The sequence below is a fragment of the Equus caballus genome, chromosome 17 (assembly GCF_041296265.1).
Source record: "Equus caballus isolate H_3958 breed thoroughbred chromosome 17, TB-T2T, whole genome shotgun sequence".
NCBI classification, from domain to species: domain Eukaryota; kingdom Metazoa; phylum Chordata; class Mammalia; order Perissodactyla; family Equidae; genus Equus; species Equus caballus.
In genome coordinates this window covers 100,320,624-100,339,685 of record NC_091700.1, presented here as the reverse complement: position 1 = coordinate 100,339,685, position 19,062 = coordinate 100,320,624, and the positions used below count along the sequence as shown (strand labels likewise).

General features: G+C 61.1%; 1 protein-coding gene and 1 non-coding gene across 51 annotated transcripts in view; both read right to left on the bottom strand.

Moving 5' to 3' along the window:
• MCF2L (MCF.2 cell line derived transforming sequence like) overlaps nucleotides 1–19,062 on the bottom strand; it is a 181,294-nt gene that overhangs the window by 70,158 nt on the left and 92,074 nt on the right. For 7 of the 50 annotated variants that reach the window (XM_005601348.4, XM_070240483.1, XM_070240479.1 and 4 more), the window contains exon 1: nucleotides 9,709–10,101. The exons of 35 other annotated variants lie outside the window; for them this stretch is intronic. In XM_005601348.4, the coding sequence (XP_005601405.3) occupies nucleotides 9,709–9,781 (73 nt within the window). In that variant the 5' untranslated portion in view covers nucleotides 9,782–10,101. Of the gene's footprint in view, nucleotides 1–9,708; nucleotides 10,102–17,785; nucleotides 18,146–18,193; nucleotides 18,255–18,307; nucleotides 18,329–18,694; nucleotides 18,866–19,062 lie in introns of those variants that run through there. 8 more of the 50 variants (XM_070240500.1, XM_014732206.3, XM_023621873.2 and 5 more) reach the window with 8 other exon arrangements.
• On the bottom strand, nucleotides 17,353–17,453 carry MIR9165 (microRNA mir-9165). The gene has a single exon (NR_128240.1). It is a non-coding gene; the product is annotated as a microRNA mir-9165 (primary transcript).

Here is a 19,062-nt window from a genome sequence, read left to right as displayed (position 1 = left end):
GTGTAAATGTTCCACGTCACACACAAAGCATCGTTCACTCGCGTTGTTCACAAACGTTCTCTGATACGCTAATCTCAGAAAGCAGATCCTGATAAACCTTAAAACCAAAGCCCGCAGGCAGGCCGAGTGGTTAAGTTCACACACTTGCTCCGCTTCAGCGGCCCAGGGTTTGGCTCCTGGGCGCGGACACAGCACAGCTCATTAGGCCACGTTGAGGCAGCGTCCCACATGCCACAACTAGAAGGACCCACAACTAAAACATACAACTATGTACTGGGGGGATTTGGGGAGGAAAAGAAAAAAAAGATTGGCAAGAGTTGTTAGCTCAGGTGCCAATCTTTAAAAAACAAACAAGCAAACATAGGCCACACATGAAAAGATGCTAGGCCAAAATCGTCATCAGGGAGAGCACGGCCCCCCAAGGAGGGGTGGGTCCAGCACACCACGCAGATCCCACCGGAAGCCCTTGGGCCCAGCGTGCCCCCGAGACCCCGCGAGTCCTCACGGCATAGTCTCCAGACCTGTGTCTTCCAGGGCCGGGCGCCCACCCAGCCCATCTGTCTGCCACCCAAGCCTGCGCAGGACTCCGCACCTCGCCGCGGCAGGTGCGCAGAAGCCACAGGAAGCGGGCCTCTCCACGCTGCGTGTTCTCTGTCCCGTCCCCCCCAAGCCGGCCCCACCGCTCAGGGGATCTCAGGCCAGGCCAGGGGTCACCCACAGAGATGCTGACGCTAAGGTCTGATGGACAACAGACCAGAGGTTGCGCTAAGGACACTCAGGGATGAGGACGTGTTTCTGTCCACTCACTCATCACACCCACTTTATGAGGGGCTCTGCCCTCGGAAAAGACCACCTGGGTGGCAGTTTGCCAGGCGGGACTCAGGGTCCACCCTCCGCAGCCACACCGGGCCAGGCGGTGCACGGGGCCCTGGCTACAATGCCCCTACGCGGGCTTTACACCCCGGCTGTGGACATGCCCACCACGTGCTCTGGAAGCAACGTCTCAGCTTTGGGAGCACGTCCCGTGAAGTTAACTGCTACCTCCGCCTCAGCAGACCCCGGGCTCAGAGCCGCACGCCTCGTCTCTGCCAACGCAGACAACAGACCCCGCGGGCCGCAGAACCCTCCACACGGGCCCCCGGCGGCTCCAGCAGGGAGCATGGATGGCACACGGGACAAGGCCCTGCCCGTGAGACCTGCAGCAACGTGGGCAGTGCTCCCAGCCCGCCTGACACCCGCCAGCACGAGCCTTCCCGGGGCTCCGGCTGCCACCGCTGGGGCTCTGGGGTGGGACTCCCAGACGTCATTTCTCACGCGTCCCGCAGAGCCTCCTCCACGATCGGGACGGAAGGCTGCAGAGTCGGACAAGCGTGGGAAGCACCAGCGACAAACTCCCGTCCCAGGGACTCCAAGAGGCCACCCCCCAGGCTTAACCGACCACGGATCGTCGTGGTGGGGGGAGGGTGCATGCAACGTCGTCCGACTCCTGCAGAGTTAAGGCAGGAACCACGCACTGGGGAAGTGCTGCTCTACCTAGTACTTAGGAAAATGAAAAAATCTGATGTAGATTCCAACACAGCACCCGCTGGGCCAGCGGCACAGACTAAAGCAAAAAGAAACAGGGGCCGGCCCGGTGGCATAGTGGTTAAGTTCATGCACTCTGTTGTGGTGGCCTAGGATTCACAGCTTCTGATCCTGGGCTCAGATCTACATACCACTCATCAGCCATGCTGTGACAGCATCCCACTACAAAACAGAGGAAGATTGACACAGATGTTAGCTCAGGGCCAGTCTTCCTCAGCAAAAAACACAAACAAAAACCCACCAAGGTCTTAACCCAGAAAGCAAGTATGTCTGGAACATCTCTACCACAACCAGCCAGCATAGTGGACAGTACAAGAGAAATGAGGGAACCTCTTAAACTCAGGAGTCTGGAGCAACTACATTACATTTTAACTGGTTCACACAGGAGATCTGTAATTATAGGAGAAACAGTTGCAGTACAACTGTGACTAAGTACTTTTTATGGATCGATGTATTTAATTGTTACAACTTCCCAAAGGAGGCAACACTATGATCCCATTTTTTGGATGAGCACACGAAGACACAGAGAGGTTGAGTGAGTTGCTTGAGGCCACGCAGAAGTGACGGGGCGATTCCAGGTGCAGCAGCTCAAAGCAGGGGGTGTGAGGGTGCCAGCCGGCAAGGCAGCGTCTGGGTGGGTGACTCTCAGGGGTGGGGTTTAGTGAGCAGAGCTGCTAAGAGGGGGGCTCTTCTAAGCTGGGGGGAGGCTCGGCCAGAGAGCCGTGGGGAAGAGCGCAAAGTCACCGAGACGCAGGGGAAGCGGCGTCTGGAGCCTGGTCACCTGGCTCAGGGTGGGTGACAGGGACAGCAGGCCCCAGGGCCCCGCTCACCCAGACGGCAGATCTCGCCTCCGTGGTCAAAGCGACGTCCAGCGATCGGCAGACGCGTTTAAACCATCTCGAGCCTGTCAGTTCTCCTCCGTCACAGCCTTAAAACCCGACTCAAGGTCTCACACAGACCCTCCGCGGCGGGCGGGCAGGCGGCGGGTGACCCGGGACTGCCGTCACCAAGCCCGCGGACGGCTGGTGTGGCGCCAGGTGGGGGCCCCCACTCCCAGAAAGCCAGCAGGACAGGACGCAGACAAGCGAGTTAACTGTCAGCGTCTCTGCGCCTGAGGACTGACTGCACATTGTCCCCAGGTTCACAAAGACGTGCTGTCTGTGGAACAGCTCTCGCCTCTGTGCCGTCCCCTCTGAGTCGCTTTGACGGGGGCTGGAACCCGGGGCCACGTTTCACTTTACTTTATGCACAGGGATCTCTGGTTTCCCGGAAGTGGGCCAGGGCTCCAGAGGCAGTCAGGAGCTGTGTGACCTTGGGCACGTGACTTAACCTCTCTGAGCTGGTCTCCTCGTCTGTAAAATCAGGACAATCGTGGCACCCAGCTTCCAGGTGGTTTGTGCATTGAGTGAACATTTACAGTGTGGTGTCTGGTGCGCAGTGGGTCTTTCTTACTAATGCCTGGGGATGGACGGTCTGCCCCCTGCCCTGGCCGGCATCATGTCACCACTGCAATTTGACTTTGGTTTGGCTTTTAAGAAAAAGACATTTCAATCCAGCCGAGGGCTCCACAAGGGGACATTTCATAACAGCACTAGGACATCCCAGGACAGCTGGCTGCCGAGGAGCCCAGGCGGGGAGGCTGGTCCTGCGGGGGTGGGAGGACTAAAGGGGACAACAGGGGTTCATGTGGCCACGTTCTCCTCGGGCCTTCCTGCCTGGGGTGGCCTGGGGTCTCTGAAGGACTGTGGCTGGGGGTCCCCACTCCCTCCCCGGCTGCCCTGGGCCGAGGCTGGGGCCTCCCAGCATGGGGGCAGGGCATCCTAAGGGGGCAGTTGGGTTCAAGAGTCAAGTCCCTGCATTTGAAGCTGAAGGAGCTGGCGCCTGCAGAGCTGGGGACACAGGGACACAGTGTCACACGCTGGGCCAGGACCGAGGCTGCATTCAGGATGAGCGTGGCCGCGTGGCACAGGCCACGCGCTGGTCCTCCTGCTCCTGGGGTCCCTGGACCTTTGCTCCCGTCCCTCCCCCGTGGCTTCATTTCTGCTTTGTGAGCGGGCAAGACCCCCAGCCCCCACCCTGTCCCCCGGGGCCAGCCGTGAGTGGTGCCGCCGTGCAGCTGCTGGGAACGGGCGAGTCCTCGTGGGAGAGGATGGCGCATGGTGGGAGTGCCTCTGTGAGCTCCCTCCTCCTCGTATGGACCGAGGTGTCGGGCCTCCAGCGCCACCCTCAGCTGCCCGGCCCCCAAAGGCTGGTGACTGAGGCCTCAGGAGGCGCTCACCCTGCTCACCGAGGTGCTAGCAGGTCACGCGGCCTGGCGCCATCAAGGCCTGCGGGCGGGGTCTCCCCAGCATGAGGATGGGGCAGGCTGGGGAGGAGCGCAGCAGGCAGTCTAACGGGAGAGACCGGGGGGGGGGGGGGGGGGCTGTGTGGCCTGACTATTTTTACCAAACTGCCCCTTTCATTAAACTCTGTCCCTGTGTGGTCGCCATGAGCACGGCTCAGCTGGGCTGTCGCTTCCTGGGCTCACGGTGTCTGTTTTTGTCTGAAAGCCCGCATGGACCAAGGGCCCTTGGGCCCCATCGAGACTGAGACGGGAGCCCTCGACCATGGGCGAGGCCTCCTCACGCCCACACAGCAGTGCTGCAGCCGGAGCCGGGCCTTGCGGACGAGGCCGCCATCACATGCCCTGACCTTCCAGGAACCCCCGCGGTTCCAGCCAGCCGTCACCTCTCCCAGAAGCGTCCTGAGACGCACCCCCAGCGCAGACTGCGGGATTCCCTCCGCTCACAGCGCCCTGAGGGAGAGGAGGAGTCAGCCAAGGACGGAGGATGGCGGCAAACGCCACAGGGACTTTTTGGTTTGAAATTCCCACTCGAGGAGCCACAGCTCTGTTTAATCCAGTGTCCGGCCGTGTGGCCTCAAGGGGCACGGGGCAAAGTCCGCATGTGTGGGTTTGGAAACCAAAGTGAGGGGACGAGAACATCCCGGAAGCTCATGCTCTGAGCGGCGGGGCAGCAGGTGGGAGGGCGCCCTTGCCTGTGGGGGCAGCAAGGACGGGACCCGGAGCTCACGGCTGGCCCCCCAGGACCAGGCACCGCCAGGGAGAAGCCGGCGAGGGGATGAGGGAACCTGGATGTTCACACTGCCGCCAAAACGAGAAGCAGTGTGAGGGGCCTGGCAGGAGGGCCGGGACGGGCTCTGGGTGGCGCTTTGGGAAACACACCTCCAGTCGTCTGATGTGGCAGCAGATCGGAAACCCGATGGCAGCATCACTAACACAAACCTGTCTTCACGCGCAGGGAGGGGGTGGAGGGAGGCGGCCAGAGAGCTGAGAAGCGCAGCGTGTGTTTTAGTCACCAAACCGCTCGGTGCCACAAAGGTCCCAGCGAACCCAGACCCTGAGGCCACACACCCAGGAGCAGGGGGAGCTGGCCCTGCCCACCGTGTGGCCCAGGGGGCACAAAAGACAGGCAGGCAGGCCGGTGACCCTGGACGCGGAGCGCAGACGGCCGGCCTCACTGATCCTGCCCCACACGGGCCTGTCCGGGGAGTGAGACCCGCATGTCGGGAGGCTCTGGCTGGGAGGGGTGTCGGGGGCCCAGCCGCCAGGGCCAGGAAGGTTGGATGGGGCCAGGGTGGCCCATGGAGACCTGCCAGCCGTCTGCCGAGCCAGCAGGAAGCGGGGGGACAGGTGGGCCAGGTAAGGCGGAGGGGAAACTCGCACCTGGAGGGCTGTGCTCGCTCCGTTGCCGAAACCCCCTCCAGCCTCATGTACCGGATTTGAGGATCAGCTCCGGGGTCTCAGCGCCAGGCGTCTGAGGACCTTTCACTGTTGTTGATGACATCCCTCCCCGTGAAGTTTGCATCTGGTCCCAGGACCAGGAGAGGTATTTCCCGGGGACCGGCTCATGCGGCCCCACAAGCCCACCGAGGGCATTACATCACGCGTTCCGGCTCAGGCCCACCTGACGGGGGAGCCAGCGCTGCCCCCACCCCTGGGACCCCAGAGCTGGCAAGCGCGCATCCAGGTGAGAGGCGTGTGTGAGAGCGAGCCAGCCTGGGAACAGCACACGGCAGGAGGCCGTCTCTGAGGCCTGGATGTCACTTGATGCCCTGCTCCTTCAGCGGGCAACGACCTCAGGAGGTACGCCGTGCTCCAGGTGCCCTTCTCCTGGGTCCAAGGCTGAGAGGATCCGGCTAATTCAGGGAACGCTGCCGCTTAGGTACCCATGCCCCCTGACCCAAGTCCCTGGAGAAAAGAGCAGGTCTCGTGCACAGCAGGCCAGACCCCCACAAAGCTGAGCTGTTCTGCCCATGTCCCCGGTGGGGATGTCCCACGTCCCTGCAGGGGCTCTGCTCCACCTCTGAGCGTCTCCCCTTGGCACCCAATTAGACGGGACCTGCCGACTGCGCTGGTTGTTCAGTCTACACTCTACACGGCCAGGCCTGGTGCACGCCTCACCTGCAGTGTAGCCAGTGGGGTGAAAACAAGCCGTCCACGGGATGAGGACTGGGTCCAGATGAGCAAGCCACCAGGAGATTCCAGTCCCTCTGAAGATGACACGGACAGGGCTGCCCACTGCGGCCCGTCCAAGGCCTCCGTGGGGCTCATGGTGGCCTGAGCTCCACAGGGAGGAAGCGCTAAGCTGTCATGCTGAAGACAGCTGGCCGCAGGACACGCATCCAATAAGCCGGGGCCTGAGCAGACTTGGGGTGGAGGACGGAGCGGGAAGAGCACCAGCGCGGCCTCAGTCTGCCTACAAGCAGTGTGCACGCCCCCTTCAGTCAGCCGGCCCTCATGCCTGGAGCAGTGTCCGGACAACACGGCGGCCACCTTGCCCTGGCTACAGCCCAGCCCCCTGGACGCTGGGCCCCACAGGCATGCTGTGCCGGCCGCCACTGGCCCCTCCCACAGCGCGGCCTGAGTCCCCGCACACTGGTCCCCAGCGTGCCCCAACTTCAGGTTCCCAGGCATCTGCACCTCTGCTGACTGGAGTGGTAGATGTGGTTTACATGCCTCACACGCACATGCACACACGCACACACTACACACAGATGCCACATACAACACACACAAACACAGCGCACACACGAGCCCGCTGGTTCGGAATAAAGCAGGTTTCTCAGGCAGCTTCCTTCTCTTCTCCTGGTTCTGAAACGCTCTCTAGTCCACATCGCAGAACAGAACTTGAGATCAGGGGAACACCCGCTGACTCCCGCAGGGTCGCGCCTCCCCCTCCGAGGCCGGGGGCTCGCGGGCAACGCTCACATGCATCTGCTGTCGGGATCTGCTCTGGGAGCACGCCACACGAGGGAGGACGGCCGCTCCCACCACCAACACCAGGTCCCTCGAAAACTCCCAAGTTCCTGCCTAGACCGCGGACAAGCACGTTTGCCCCCCTTCCAAGCGCCGAGAATTCCATAAGCTAAGAAGGAATAAGAAGCTGCATTAACCTTCACCAAAACACACACCCAACCGACAGAAACAACGACACAGGGCGTGGAGGAGGGGGCCGCGGGGCGAGGGGATGGGTGGCCCATGTGATGGGGTTCCCCCCCCCCGCCAGACGGGGTGGCTCAGAGCAGAACAGGGCACATGCGCTCCAGGGATCCGCTCCACCAGGAGTCTGGCCTCGGGACCACAGCTGGTCAGGTACACGGGACAGGGAGAGACACGACGCACGTGAGGGACAGACAGAGACAGACAGAGACAAAGACAGAGAAGCAGAGAGACAGAGAAATAGAGACAGAGACACAGAGAGAAACAGGAATGGAGAGAAAGGGGAGAGAAAGACAGACACAGAGAAGGCGAGACTGAGACAGAGAGATAGAGAGGCAGGGAGGGAGGGACAGACAGAGAGAGAAAGAAGTAGAGACAGAGTCACAGAGAAAGACAGAGGGAGGGAGAGACAGAAACCAGACAGAGAGGGAGAGAGGGACAAGGAGTGGGAGGAGGGAGGTGGAGGGAGGAGGGAGGTGGAGGGATGGGAGGGAGCTCTCGGGATCGGGTTTGGGGTGGCGGGTCATGCACACCTGTTGACCTCACTGATTTCACGAGTGACGCGACAGGAGACCCCTGTCCCTGGCACGAGGCAGCGGCTCCAACCTGCCTCCCCACTCAGCAGGGGCTCTGGGTGGGCTGGAACAGCAAGCCAGCCCGGGTCTCCCGTGTCACTCTCCTGACTCTCACCACGCCCCTCTGCTCTCGCCCAGCCCGACCGGCCAGGTACCAACCTTCCGCAGGCTTCCTCCCGTCCCCCTTGAGCAGGAGAAGCACGTGACCTTGTTTGTAAACAGCAGGCGCCAATGAAGTCAGCATCCTGTTACACAAGCCCCCGAGCACACACTCTGGACGTACCGTCGGCATCATCATCATCGTCATCGAGGGAAAGATCCCCCAGATGCACCAGCATCTGTTTCCTCATAAGTCATAAACGCTTCTTTTTGGTAGGAAAACAGCAAACTGTTTCTAGAGACAGGGAAAAAGCCTCCCAACCCATAATTACACCGAACTTCCTCGGATGTTTATTCGAGAGCCTGTTCATCTTAAAAATAAAGCATGAGCTAGAAAAACTAAGAATTTTAAGGGAAAGTTAGAAGAATTAAAACTAATTTCTTTTTTTTGGGCACCTGAGCTAACATCTGTTGCCAATCTTCTTCTTTTTCCCTTCTTCTTCTCCCCAAAGCCCCCGGTACATGGTTGTATATTTCAGTTGTGGGTCCTTCTAGTTGTGGCATGTGGGACGCGGTGCCATGTCCGCGCTCAGGATCTGAACTGGAGAAACCCTGGACTGCCAAAGTGGAGCACGTGAACTTAACCACTCGGCCACGGGGCTGGCCCCAACTAATTTCTATTTAGGAAAACAAATGGGCATCAAGAATGATTCCGTTTGGCCACACCGGAGAGTCCTCCCACAACACAACAGGGACACACCCTCGGCAGAGGACATCTGGGCGACCTCACACAGAGCGCCACACACGGGAGAAGTTCCTACCATCCCAGAAGAGCTGCGTGCGAGAGAGCGTCCTTTTAGGATCCTTCTGGCATTGTCCCAGTGACACTGAATTCAGACATGAAAGCACCTCTTCCCACACGTCCAAGAGCTCGTGTTCCGCATTTAAAAACGAGTGATTTCGACTTTCCGTGGGGCCACCTGAGCACCTCATGGTCTCTGAATCTTATCTGCCAGGGAAACTCATTTACTCAGCCATTCTTCACACACCCAGTCTCTTCACTGTAAAACTGGAAACTATAGATGTTTATTAGCTGTCACGGACAGCTAAGGTTTGACTGATTGATTAAAATTTACAAGAATACTTGTTTTATGAATTATCCATCAATCCTTGGCAGAAGTACCTGCTGGAAAACGTACTTAAGACAAACTGCTTCACAATGAATGCTCTTTCATCCTCAGAAGCACAAGGAGACCCACACAGTCCCCTCTGCTCAGGCCAGGGCAGGGCCCATCCCAGGTCTTTGTCCTCCGTCCCCACGGGCATCTCAGAAGCACCCACCCTCCGATGAGACGGGAGCAGGGACAACACATGAGGACCACACAGATCCCCCAGGACGGGCCCTCACCGTCCACAGGCTGGGACCGCCCGGTCCTGAACCCTGCTCGCCCAGAGAGAGGCCTTCAATGGTGTTCAGGGTGCATGGACACCGGGGGACGGCACTGGCCCGGGATCACCGCCGGGGACTGCTGCCCTCTCTCCCAGGCTCTGTGGCTCCCTGCTGCACGCGCACAGTGTCTATGGGAAAGCTCAAACAAAGGAGCCCCAGCAGGGGTGCATTCTGGTGGCTCCCAGGGTGTGCGTGCGACTGTGACCCTTCATTCCCAGGGCAGGCCCAGTGAGCGGCTCCCCAGGGGCACCCCGGGCAGGGAGAGAAGCCGGGGGCCACAGCCCCAAACCAGCCGGTGGCGCCCGACACGCCCCCACCCCCAGGAGGGGGACTGCCACTGCCACCTGCATCGGCACCGCCCCAGCCTGGATCCCACCTACAGGCCAGACCGCCGGCTCAGTCTCTGCAGCCGCCTACGTGGGCGACCAGGAGGTCCCTGGTCCCCCCGCCCCCCACGCACCGTCGCCCCACAGCAAGCGCCAACGCGAGGCCAGACGCACCTGTGCTCGCCTTCAGCAGGAGCCACAGCCCGGAGATATCCTGCGACAGCACGGAGATGAGGCTTAAGGTCATGCTGCGGCCGCCAACGCGCCGGCGTCAGGAGGCGGCGACCTGCCTCGCAGAATGCCCGTTCTGGGCGCACAAAGGAAGGCGGCTGGGCTCCATCTTTGGGCCGCCTGCGAGAGGACGCAGACCCCTGGGGCTCTGCAGATGCAGCCTGGCAGCTCCCGAGGGCCTGGGGTTTGAGGGGCCTGATGCGCAGCCCACGGCCGGCTCACCTATCCTGCCCTCGGCCGGTTAACTGTTGCCAGCCCAGCGGCAGCGAGCTTCCTGCAGTGGCTCCAGCCCACACCGCCCGTCTCAACCCTCCCTGCGGGAGCCCCGCGCTCAGCGCTGTCCCTAAGCCGGGCAGGCGGCAGGGCGAGGGGCAGGGCTGGCCGGGGCACGTGGAGCCTCGGGGGTTTGGACCTGACCCCTCACTGGAGGAGACGCGCTGGAAAGTAGGGTGCTCAGAGGCTGCCTGACACGGCTCTCCCTGTCCGTCCACCTGTCTGTCAGTGAGCACCTTTGAAAGCTGTGTGTTACACTCATGTTCATATGTGGAGCAGGTCCTCAGCAGCTGAGACCTCAGCACGCCCTTGGGGGCTGCCAACAGGGAGATGTAACAAGGGGGGTGGCTGCCATGGGAGAACCCCTGGGGAGTTCATTAAAATGCGGGTTTTGATTCTGGGGGGGGGGCGGCGGCTAAGATGCTAACGAGCTCCCGGGGGATGCGTGGCCGCTGGCCTATGGACCAGATTTTGAGCAGGAAGAGCCCAAGGGGCTGAGGGGGCCCGGCGCCTGAGCCCAGCGCTGCAGCGGACCAACCTGGGGACGGGGCAGCCCTTTAAGCTGGACCAGGACTGGTCCTGGCTCACGAGACAAGAGCGCAGAAGCGTCCACCGGCATGTGGTTTGTCCCCATGTCTGCCATCCAAATATAATGTCGCAGACGTGCTTTCCTGCCAGCCTGGGCCCTGGGCGGAGCCCCCAAGTGGAGGCCATGGGGTTGGGCACGCTCCCGCTATCGGGGCCCTTGTTGCTGCAGTGGCAGCTGCCACACCCGCTGCACCTCCCTGTCACGTGGCTCCGGTTCTGCCCTGTCTCTGCTGGGGGGGGTCCAATCCTCTTCTATTGACACCCTCCTCAGCCGCCCCCTCCCCCTCTGACACGGCAGAGTCTTCCGCAAGCACAGCGCTTACATCACGGCCCCAGAGACTGGGAACCGAGAGGCAGCTGAGCAGACCAGGGCGCAAGCTCCCAGCGGGCGGGCGAGGCCCTTCACTGCGGGGCTCCTACGGCAGCTTCGCAGCACTGCCTCACCCCCAGACCCCAGCACACACCACAGGCAGGTCCTTGTCACGTGGAGCACGGCCTTCTCCCGCAATGCTGGGAGCCGGCTGGGGTCTGACCTCCTGCGGAGACCACCCATGGCCATGCCCTGCTCCCCTCCTGCCCGGAGCCCCTGGTGCAGCTCCCCATGGCCCTGGGCAGGGCTCCCAGGACCGAGGGCGCCTCACACATCTAGCACGTGGCGAATGCACATCGAATGGGTAACAGACAGCGCAGACGACTGTTCTGAGAAAGGAGTTACAAACGCAAGGACGAGAGGTGCCAGGCGGCAGAGGGAGGGGCTGCGGGGCACCCACCTAACCACTCACTCGCTCTCTCGCCGTGCTCCCCGCTCTGCTCCCTGTGGTCCCTGTGTCTCCCAGGCGCTCGGCAGATGCTCAGGTGCCCTGCAAAGCAGGATGCTCCCCAGGAGGGCGACAGCAGCCCCATGGTCCCTGTGACTAGACCGGGGCCGTCTGCAACGTGCCAGGGAGGGACGGCAGACATGCCTGTCCCTGTGGAGGCAGCTCCCTGACATCCCTCGGCCAGAAGGCCTCCCAGCATCCGGCGCAGTGCTCTCGGCCTGCTGCTCCAGCAGACAAGCCCAATGGCACATCGGGGGCAAGAAAGGGGAGCTGCACCCGGGGATGCACGGGGCTCACATTCGGCCTTGCCTGCCCCTCCGTCCTGGCTTCCCCCCTTCCAGAAGGACACGCTCGAAGCGGACCCAGGCCCAGTCCCCCAGGCAGCTCCTGACCCTTAGACTCAGGAGAGACCCCGTCAGGGTCGAGAGCCTGGCCTCTAGGCCGTCACCACACTCCTCACTCATCCTCATGGTTGGAGACGCCACTTGCCCTCGGCTCATGCACTTGGCTGCCGGGGACACTTTCCAACACAAAAACCAACCCTGGCCGTCCCGAGCCAGCACCTCTGTCTCTGGGTTCACGGTCCGGCTGCACCCAAGGCACACGCCCAGGCCACTGCACAGAGACACGGCCTCCAAGGCCAGCGGCTCGGGAAGCATGGGTTGGGCGGGTTTCTAACGGTTGCCATGCACTTCTGCAGAACAATCCAGAACACACCACATTGGAGTCCATACGAAACAAGCATTTGCTCTCCTTTAGAGCTGGTCCCCTTTGGAACCAGATACAGCGTTTAAAAGGAAGCTGCTGGTCTGCCTGAGGTTTTCCCTCTAAGGACATGTGTCTCATTCATCCAAGAAATCGAGCCACCTGCCCCGAGAGGCGCAGGGACTAGAAGGGAAGGGTCGGACCCCAGTGCTCCTAGCGGAGGAGGGCGTCCCAGAGGCAGGGGGCAGTGCACACCCCATGTGCTCGCACTATTTCCCAGCACAGGCCGCGGGCACTGAAGGGTCCGGGGAAAAAAATCCCCAGTGGTCAATCGGCTCGGCTGGTCTCTCCACCCCAACGTCCACCGAGTGACGCCCTCGCCCACCTACAGTCTTGCCCGCCGTCTCCTGCCCAGGGAGCCACCCTCGCCGCCCCCCTCCACTGTGACCCATCTCCGCATGTCCCCAGCCCGTCCTCACCCGCCATGCCCACGGCTCACGCCCATCTCGCCACACTTGTGTCTGGTGCTAACCCACCAGGACTCAGCCTCCATGGCCGAGCTCTTTGTCCCTCCGGCTCCCTGTTGCATCTCTGGCACTCAGAGCCGTGCCTGCCACGTGGCAGGTGCGTGATGAATGCGTGTTAAAGGAATGTGACCACAGCGGGCAGGAGCAGAAGTGAGGAGACGGGAGACGAAGCTGTGTGGACATTTTCTCCAGAATGCACTCTCCTCGCCCCCCTGCAGCCCTGAGAGGCCCAGAGTGTGGAATTCTGGTGCGAGGTCAGCTCTTCCGTGACTCTGCTGCCCAGGAGGTCTCTGAGCCCCTCATTCCAGCAGTCAGCGCCCTGTGCACTCATCGCCGTTCCCCACGCCCTGCGCTCGGCCTCAGTCTCCACCACCAACTGGGTTGCTTCCCCCTGGCAGCCCACCAGGGCTTTATTCTCGCTGAGCTGTCAGTTCAAGGACCACCGGTTCTCCTCTCTGTTTTCACTTCTACCAGGTGACGTTCTCTCGAGAGTGTGGATCAGGTAAGGAGTGAACGCACACCGGCCCTCGTGGGGAGGGGGTGTGGGCAGGTGTGAGGCCAAAGGGCATGCAGGCATTTCTGGCAAAGTCTCCAGGGCCAGATGCTGGCTCTGGGAACCGGTTCAGTAGCCGTAGCCTCATGGAGCCTCAGAGGTCGGCCCTGGGCGTGGGGACGACGCTCACTGTGGGGACAGCTGAGCCTGGAGCGGCGCCCGTGAGCAGCTGACACACAGGCTGCAGGGGCCTGGTCATTGCTGGGGGTTAGTGACCATCAGCCCTGAGCAGCTGATGGTAAGTTAGTCACTCTTCTCATAAACGGGCAGCGTCCCACCCCCCGTTTCACGTTCTCCCTCGTTTGACGGTCTGTGAATGAGCCACCAGCTGGCCAGCGAGCGCTTGTCCAGGACGAGAGCCCGTGCACGGGGCGCGGCTGCCAGGCAGAGAGGGTGTTTGCCTGAGACATAAACATGCTTCACTGTGTCGGGTCAGAGGGTTTTGTGGACAATTTCTCCTTTTTCTTTTTTTTCTTTTTTTGGCTTGAGGAAGATTGTCCCTGAGCTACTATCTGTGCCATCATCTCCTATTTTGCATGTGGGTCACGGCCACAGCATGGCTGAGTGGTGTAGGTCTATGCCCGGGATTCAAACCTGTGAACCTGGGCCACCAAAGCGGAGCATGTGAACTTAACCATACGCCGCTGGGCCGGCCCTCATCTTCCTCTTTTTTTGCTTGAGGATGATCATCCCTGAACTAACATCTTCCCCCATTTTGTAAGTGGGACATGTGCCAAACTTAACCACTATGCCACAGGGCCAGCCCTAAAAAGACAATTTCATAGGTTCCAACAGTGCAGGCATGCAACCACACAAGAAGGAGAGAGTGAGGCCCTGCAGAACATCGCGAGAACACGAGGCCTGACGGGACAGGACGGGGCCTGGAAGCCACAGATCACGGCTCCCGGGCGAGACGCAGGCCTTGCTCATTTCCGGCTGCCAGTTAAAGGCACAGAAACAGGATCCTGGCTCCGAAGGTCTGTTTCCCCGAGAGCAGTTCTGGGGCCAGGGCCTGCTGAGGCTCCTCTGGGAGAAGGGTGGTTCGAAGGGAGGGCCAGAGTCTCCCGGTCTGAATGTGCCGGGACCCTGCGGGGGGTCCTGAGCCGTAAGGAAATGGTGGACAGCCCGCTTCACTGTTCATCCATTTGAGGAAACGCAGCATTGCTGTCAAACCTGCAGTATTCAGCACAGGTACATGCCACGTCATACTTCAAACACACACAGTGTACACGGCCGTGAAGGCTGGCCCAGCCCTGAGAACCTGCAGCCTGAGGTGGGCGGCTCCCCGGCGGGCAGCACCCCACCTCCCGCCCAGCTGAGCTCAAGTATTTACAGGAGCTGGGCATTAGTCCTTCCCCGTAGGAGGGAGGAAAAGCCAACCAAAACACGGAACAGTCTCCCTGTGGGCAAAACTGTGTCCCTTCGAACCTTAGAAAAATACCGTCTAACTTTAAAATAGGCTCCAGATCCAGAACGCCGCAGAGAGCAGAGCCGAAGTGTTGGGCGCGCGGCCTCCTCTGCTGGGCAGCACGGTGAGAGGAGCACCTCGAGGCTGCGCCCTTATCTGCTCAGGCCTCCCTCACCACCTGGCCTGGTTTAGTCGTCATGGCAACCCTGGAGGCAGGTGTCGCTCTCAGCGGTTGGCTCAGCAAAGCCTCCAGGAGCAGGCGAAGCCGGACACCGGCTGCTCAGTCCTCTGTGCCCACGCTGTCCCCCTCCTGTGAACTCACTGTGCCCCTCCCACGTCCTCCTCCCACGTCCTCCCCACCCTCCTCTCGAGTCCTTGCCCTCCTCCCCGTCCTTCAGCTCCCCCATTGTTACAGCGCTGCTCCTTCCCACCTTAGCTGCTGCTCCCTGGGGCTCTGCCCTGGGCTCTCGTGTCCTGCAGTCTGTCCACTCGGCTCTCCTAAGCCGAACGCATTTTCTCTGCCCCCAAAGTCAACCCACTGTCAGAGGATAAAAAGCAGACTTCTCGGGGGACACGCGGGCCCTCAGGCTGACCCTGCGTGACTGGTCAGCCGGCCAGCCAGCCGTGACCATCCCACCTCCATCTCCCCACTTCTACCACAAGTTCCAGCTGTGGACACAGCAGGAAACCGCTACACCAGGGGTGCCTGGGCCTCCCAACCTTGGGCCACGTGCCGTCACGGGGTGGGGACCCAAAGGGTGGGCAGCCACCACGCAGAGGGCCTGGCAGGCCAGCTCGTCCCCTGGGGCTAGCTCTCGGCACACGCAGCACCACGGTTCCGTGCACCCAACCCAGGGACTCTGCAGACCGCACCCTCCAGCCCTCACCTAAGGCCGACTGCAGAATCAAGACTCCAGAGCAGGAACGAACAGACGACCACGATGCACCGACAGCATCACTCAGGCAGGAAACCGCGACCGTCCCATCAGATCTGGCAAGACGGCGCCCAGAAGAAGGAAAACTGTGAGGCCAGCTCGTTTAATCCCAAGTGAGAAGCAACCACATTTCCACTAAGGGGAGGGCATCTTCCAAACAGAGCTTTTCAGGTTAAAGACCCACACACGAATCACACAACGCTATGAACCATCACGACCTCAACAGAATGATTTAAAAAACCTCACACGCACTAAGGCAAGTTTCCCAACAAAATGATCCAGCTGAACAGTGACAGTGAGTTCTGACCCCACGAAACATAAACCCACTGAAACACAAAAACACGACACCTTCTAATTAGTCCGCAAGAACAACACACCAGCATTAATAAAGACAGGAATTTTCTAGACGACGGGAAGCTGAACTTGACCGCCACCTGCGTAACTGCTGAAGGAGACTGAAAACCTCGGATGGGGACAGCGACCCGCCCACTGCACGCGCTCCCGTTTCAGCCACGACGGCCGTGAGAACAATTTCACTAAAAGTGGTGCTCTCTGAGCGCTGAACTGGCTTTGATCCATGACATCAGACGCGGAAAAACTACGAAGCCTGTTGAGTCAGATGACGCACATTTAAAACACATTTTTGTAGTGAGAGTAGAAGTGTTTTTCATACATTTTTAGTAGAATTAAAAAGCATTAATATTCCACTTCTCACCATTTAAATCCCTTGGACCTTGGCATGTATTCCATAACTGGGTGATTTATAAGCCCAGACAAGCTTCCCTGAGGCACAAGCCCCGAGGCTAAGAGACCACCGAGGGGGCTCCCGCACTCTCCCACCGCCCTCAGCTTCTCCATGCCCTTCGCCTGGTTAGCAGGAGCCCACCTCCAGGGCCTACAGTGGTTCCCAACCCCGAGGCGGGGCCTGGACCAACCCCTTCCCCAGGGACCAGCGTCGTCTTGACTGGGTTTCTTGCACAGGATTCAGGAAGAGAAGCCAGTCAAACCACCAGTGGCCTTGGGAGCCCTGAGTATCCGGTCTCCACTGCTTTGCAGACTCCGCCCTGACCCGCAGACCCCACACCGCCCCAGGTCCCACCTCCTGGCTCAGGGGTCTAGCCTGGCCAGGCCCCACGCCCCACGCAGCTCTTTCTTCTGGATTCCTTTACCCGCCCCGAAGATGTCTGTTGGTCTCATTTTGGAGCCTGGCCTGCAGGCTCCTGTAAAGGCAGGAAGGGGGCTGCCTGCCCCACGGGCTCCTCACAGGCTGGGCCTCAGCGCCCATCCATGGGCTTCCAACTCATGGACGGGCAGCCACCACAAGCAACAGGGCTCCTGCTTCTCAGATCCATGACCGCTCATGCCCTCTGGGCTGAGGCCACAGTGAGCCTGAGGAGAAGGCAGCTGGCCAGGGGCTCACGGGCCCGACGTGCTCTCGGTCTGTCGCAGTCACGGGAGGCTGCCACAGAGGACTGTGCTCTAGGCACCCGGCCACGCTGCTGCAGTGGGAGCCAGCACGGGCGACCACCACCTCCTCTCCTCTGCCAGAACTTCAGACCAGCTTGGCCTCGCTGGCTCTGAGCGCACACACTGGAGACCCACTTCCCACCACATCGGGTTGCAGATGTGCACTGGGACACGGAGCTCCAGCCGCTTCTGTCTGTGGGATTCCAGCGCCAGGGGTCTGACCGCCTCCCGTGGGAGGCGCTGGCTGCTGTCTGGTTTCCACATCGTTTACCATTAGGGGCAACGCAAGACAGACGCGTGAAATCGGGCGCCCCAGCCAAATACGTCCACACAGCGACACACGCGCTCCGTGGCCCTCCTGGCACGGCTCTGGTGCCACAGAGAGCCGAGCGCACGGTGCCGGGGCCAGGACGGGGCCCATACAGCCACAAGCTTCTTCTCTGCTCCTCTGAGGCTTCCCTTCCTTCCCTCTTCACACCAACTCTGGCAGGCCAAGCAGCTCGGGAAATCAAGTCAGTGGCCCCCTCCAAGCCGGCGTGGACCCAGCCCCCTCGCCAGCCCTCACCCCACACCCCGGCCCCAGGGGCCTTCCTCTTAGCACCACCCTGTCTGGTGTGTTACTGCACTTTCGAGTCCCGTTTCCCAGTCATTTATGCATTAAGTTTTCTCTCCCCAGGCCCAGCGTGATGAGTCCAGCGCTCAGCGGCGGTGAGTGGCGGGTCCAGCAGGGGTGCGAACCGTCTTACCTCCAGTCCTTGCTCTTATCTTTGCCTGTTTTCTCTACGGACCCCAACAAGCGCGTATGAAGCCGACATCGGGGTGCGTGCTAATGTGTTACGTAGAGGGGTAAGGAGCACGAGGAGGAAAGATGGTCGGAGCCGTGGCTGGACCGGCGGGCTCCAGCAGATACCTGGCAGTTTGGACGGAATTCGCACAAGGGGCTCTGGACCCCCTCCTGCAGGGCCCGGGGCAGAAGCGCCGGCTGCAGGGGCTGGCAGAGGGCCGGGCGGCTCCCACGCTGAGCAGGAACACTCTCCGCGCCTGATTGGAAAAACAGACTCACAGCTCCAGATACCATCGCTCTCAACAATGAGCCTCTCCGCTTCCGGGCGGGGCCTGGGACCGAGTGTTTATGGACGACCCACCATTCCCACCTGAGGGCGGCAGGCACAGCCGCTCCATTTGTGCTGCACAAGCCCCAACATGGGCAGAAGCGACCTGGGCAGGGAGCAGCTCCTCCTCCTAGGTCAACAAGCCATTTCACAAACCTGATCAATCCGGGCGGGGCTGTGGGCAGATCCGCAGTCAGAGAGCAAACACAGCTGGAGCCGTGGGTCGAACCACATGCCACCCTGGCCACGGACACTGGAGGGTGAGACTCAGCCCATCCGTGGATGCCTCAGGGCTGGACTGGAGCCGGCTGTGGCCTGGGGAGCTGGGGGCTGTGGGTGGTGGGTGGCCAGTACTCACCCCCCACACCATGACCTGGAGGGCACAAAGGGCCGTCCAGTGTGCTGGACTCAGGAAGGTGAAGACAGGTGACACATGCCTTTCTGGGCTGGACTTCGGTGGTCTCGGTCTCAGGACCCCGGGGGCTCTCGATGGGAAGTCCAGATTCTAAATCTGACTACCGAGCTGGGCCTCAGTTTCCTCACCTGAGAGGTGCAGAACAAGTGACCTCATGCTCCAGGCTCACAGTCATCACTCGGCTCCCAGGGGCCACAGGACCCCAGCCATGCCGCTCAGAGGAAAGCGGCCCCAGGGCTGGACCCCCCTTGTACCCAGGCCCTCACCGGGGATGACCAGGCCAGCTGGGTGGCGGGTGTGTCTAAAGGGCCAAGCAGGAGTTCCGTGGGGGCGGGAGAGGGCGGAGCGACTCAGACTCCTGGCAGGCGACTCCTTGTCAGGAGCCCAGAGGTGGAAACAGGTCCGCCCTGCACCGGCAGGTGGGCGGGGCTCCTGGCACCGGCACTCAGGGGAGCTGGCGGGCAGCACCAGATCTCAGCGCAGGGCTCACGGAGGA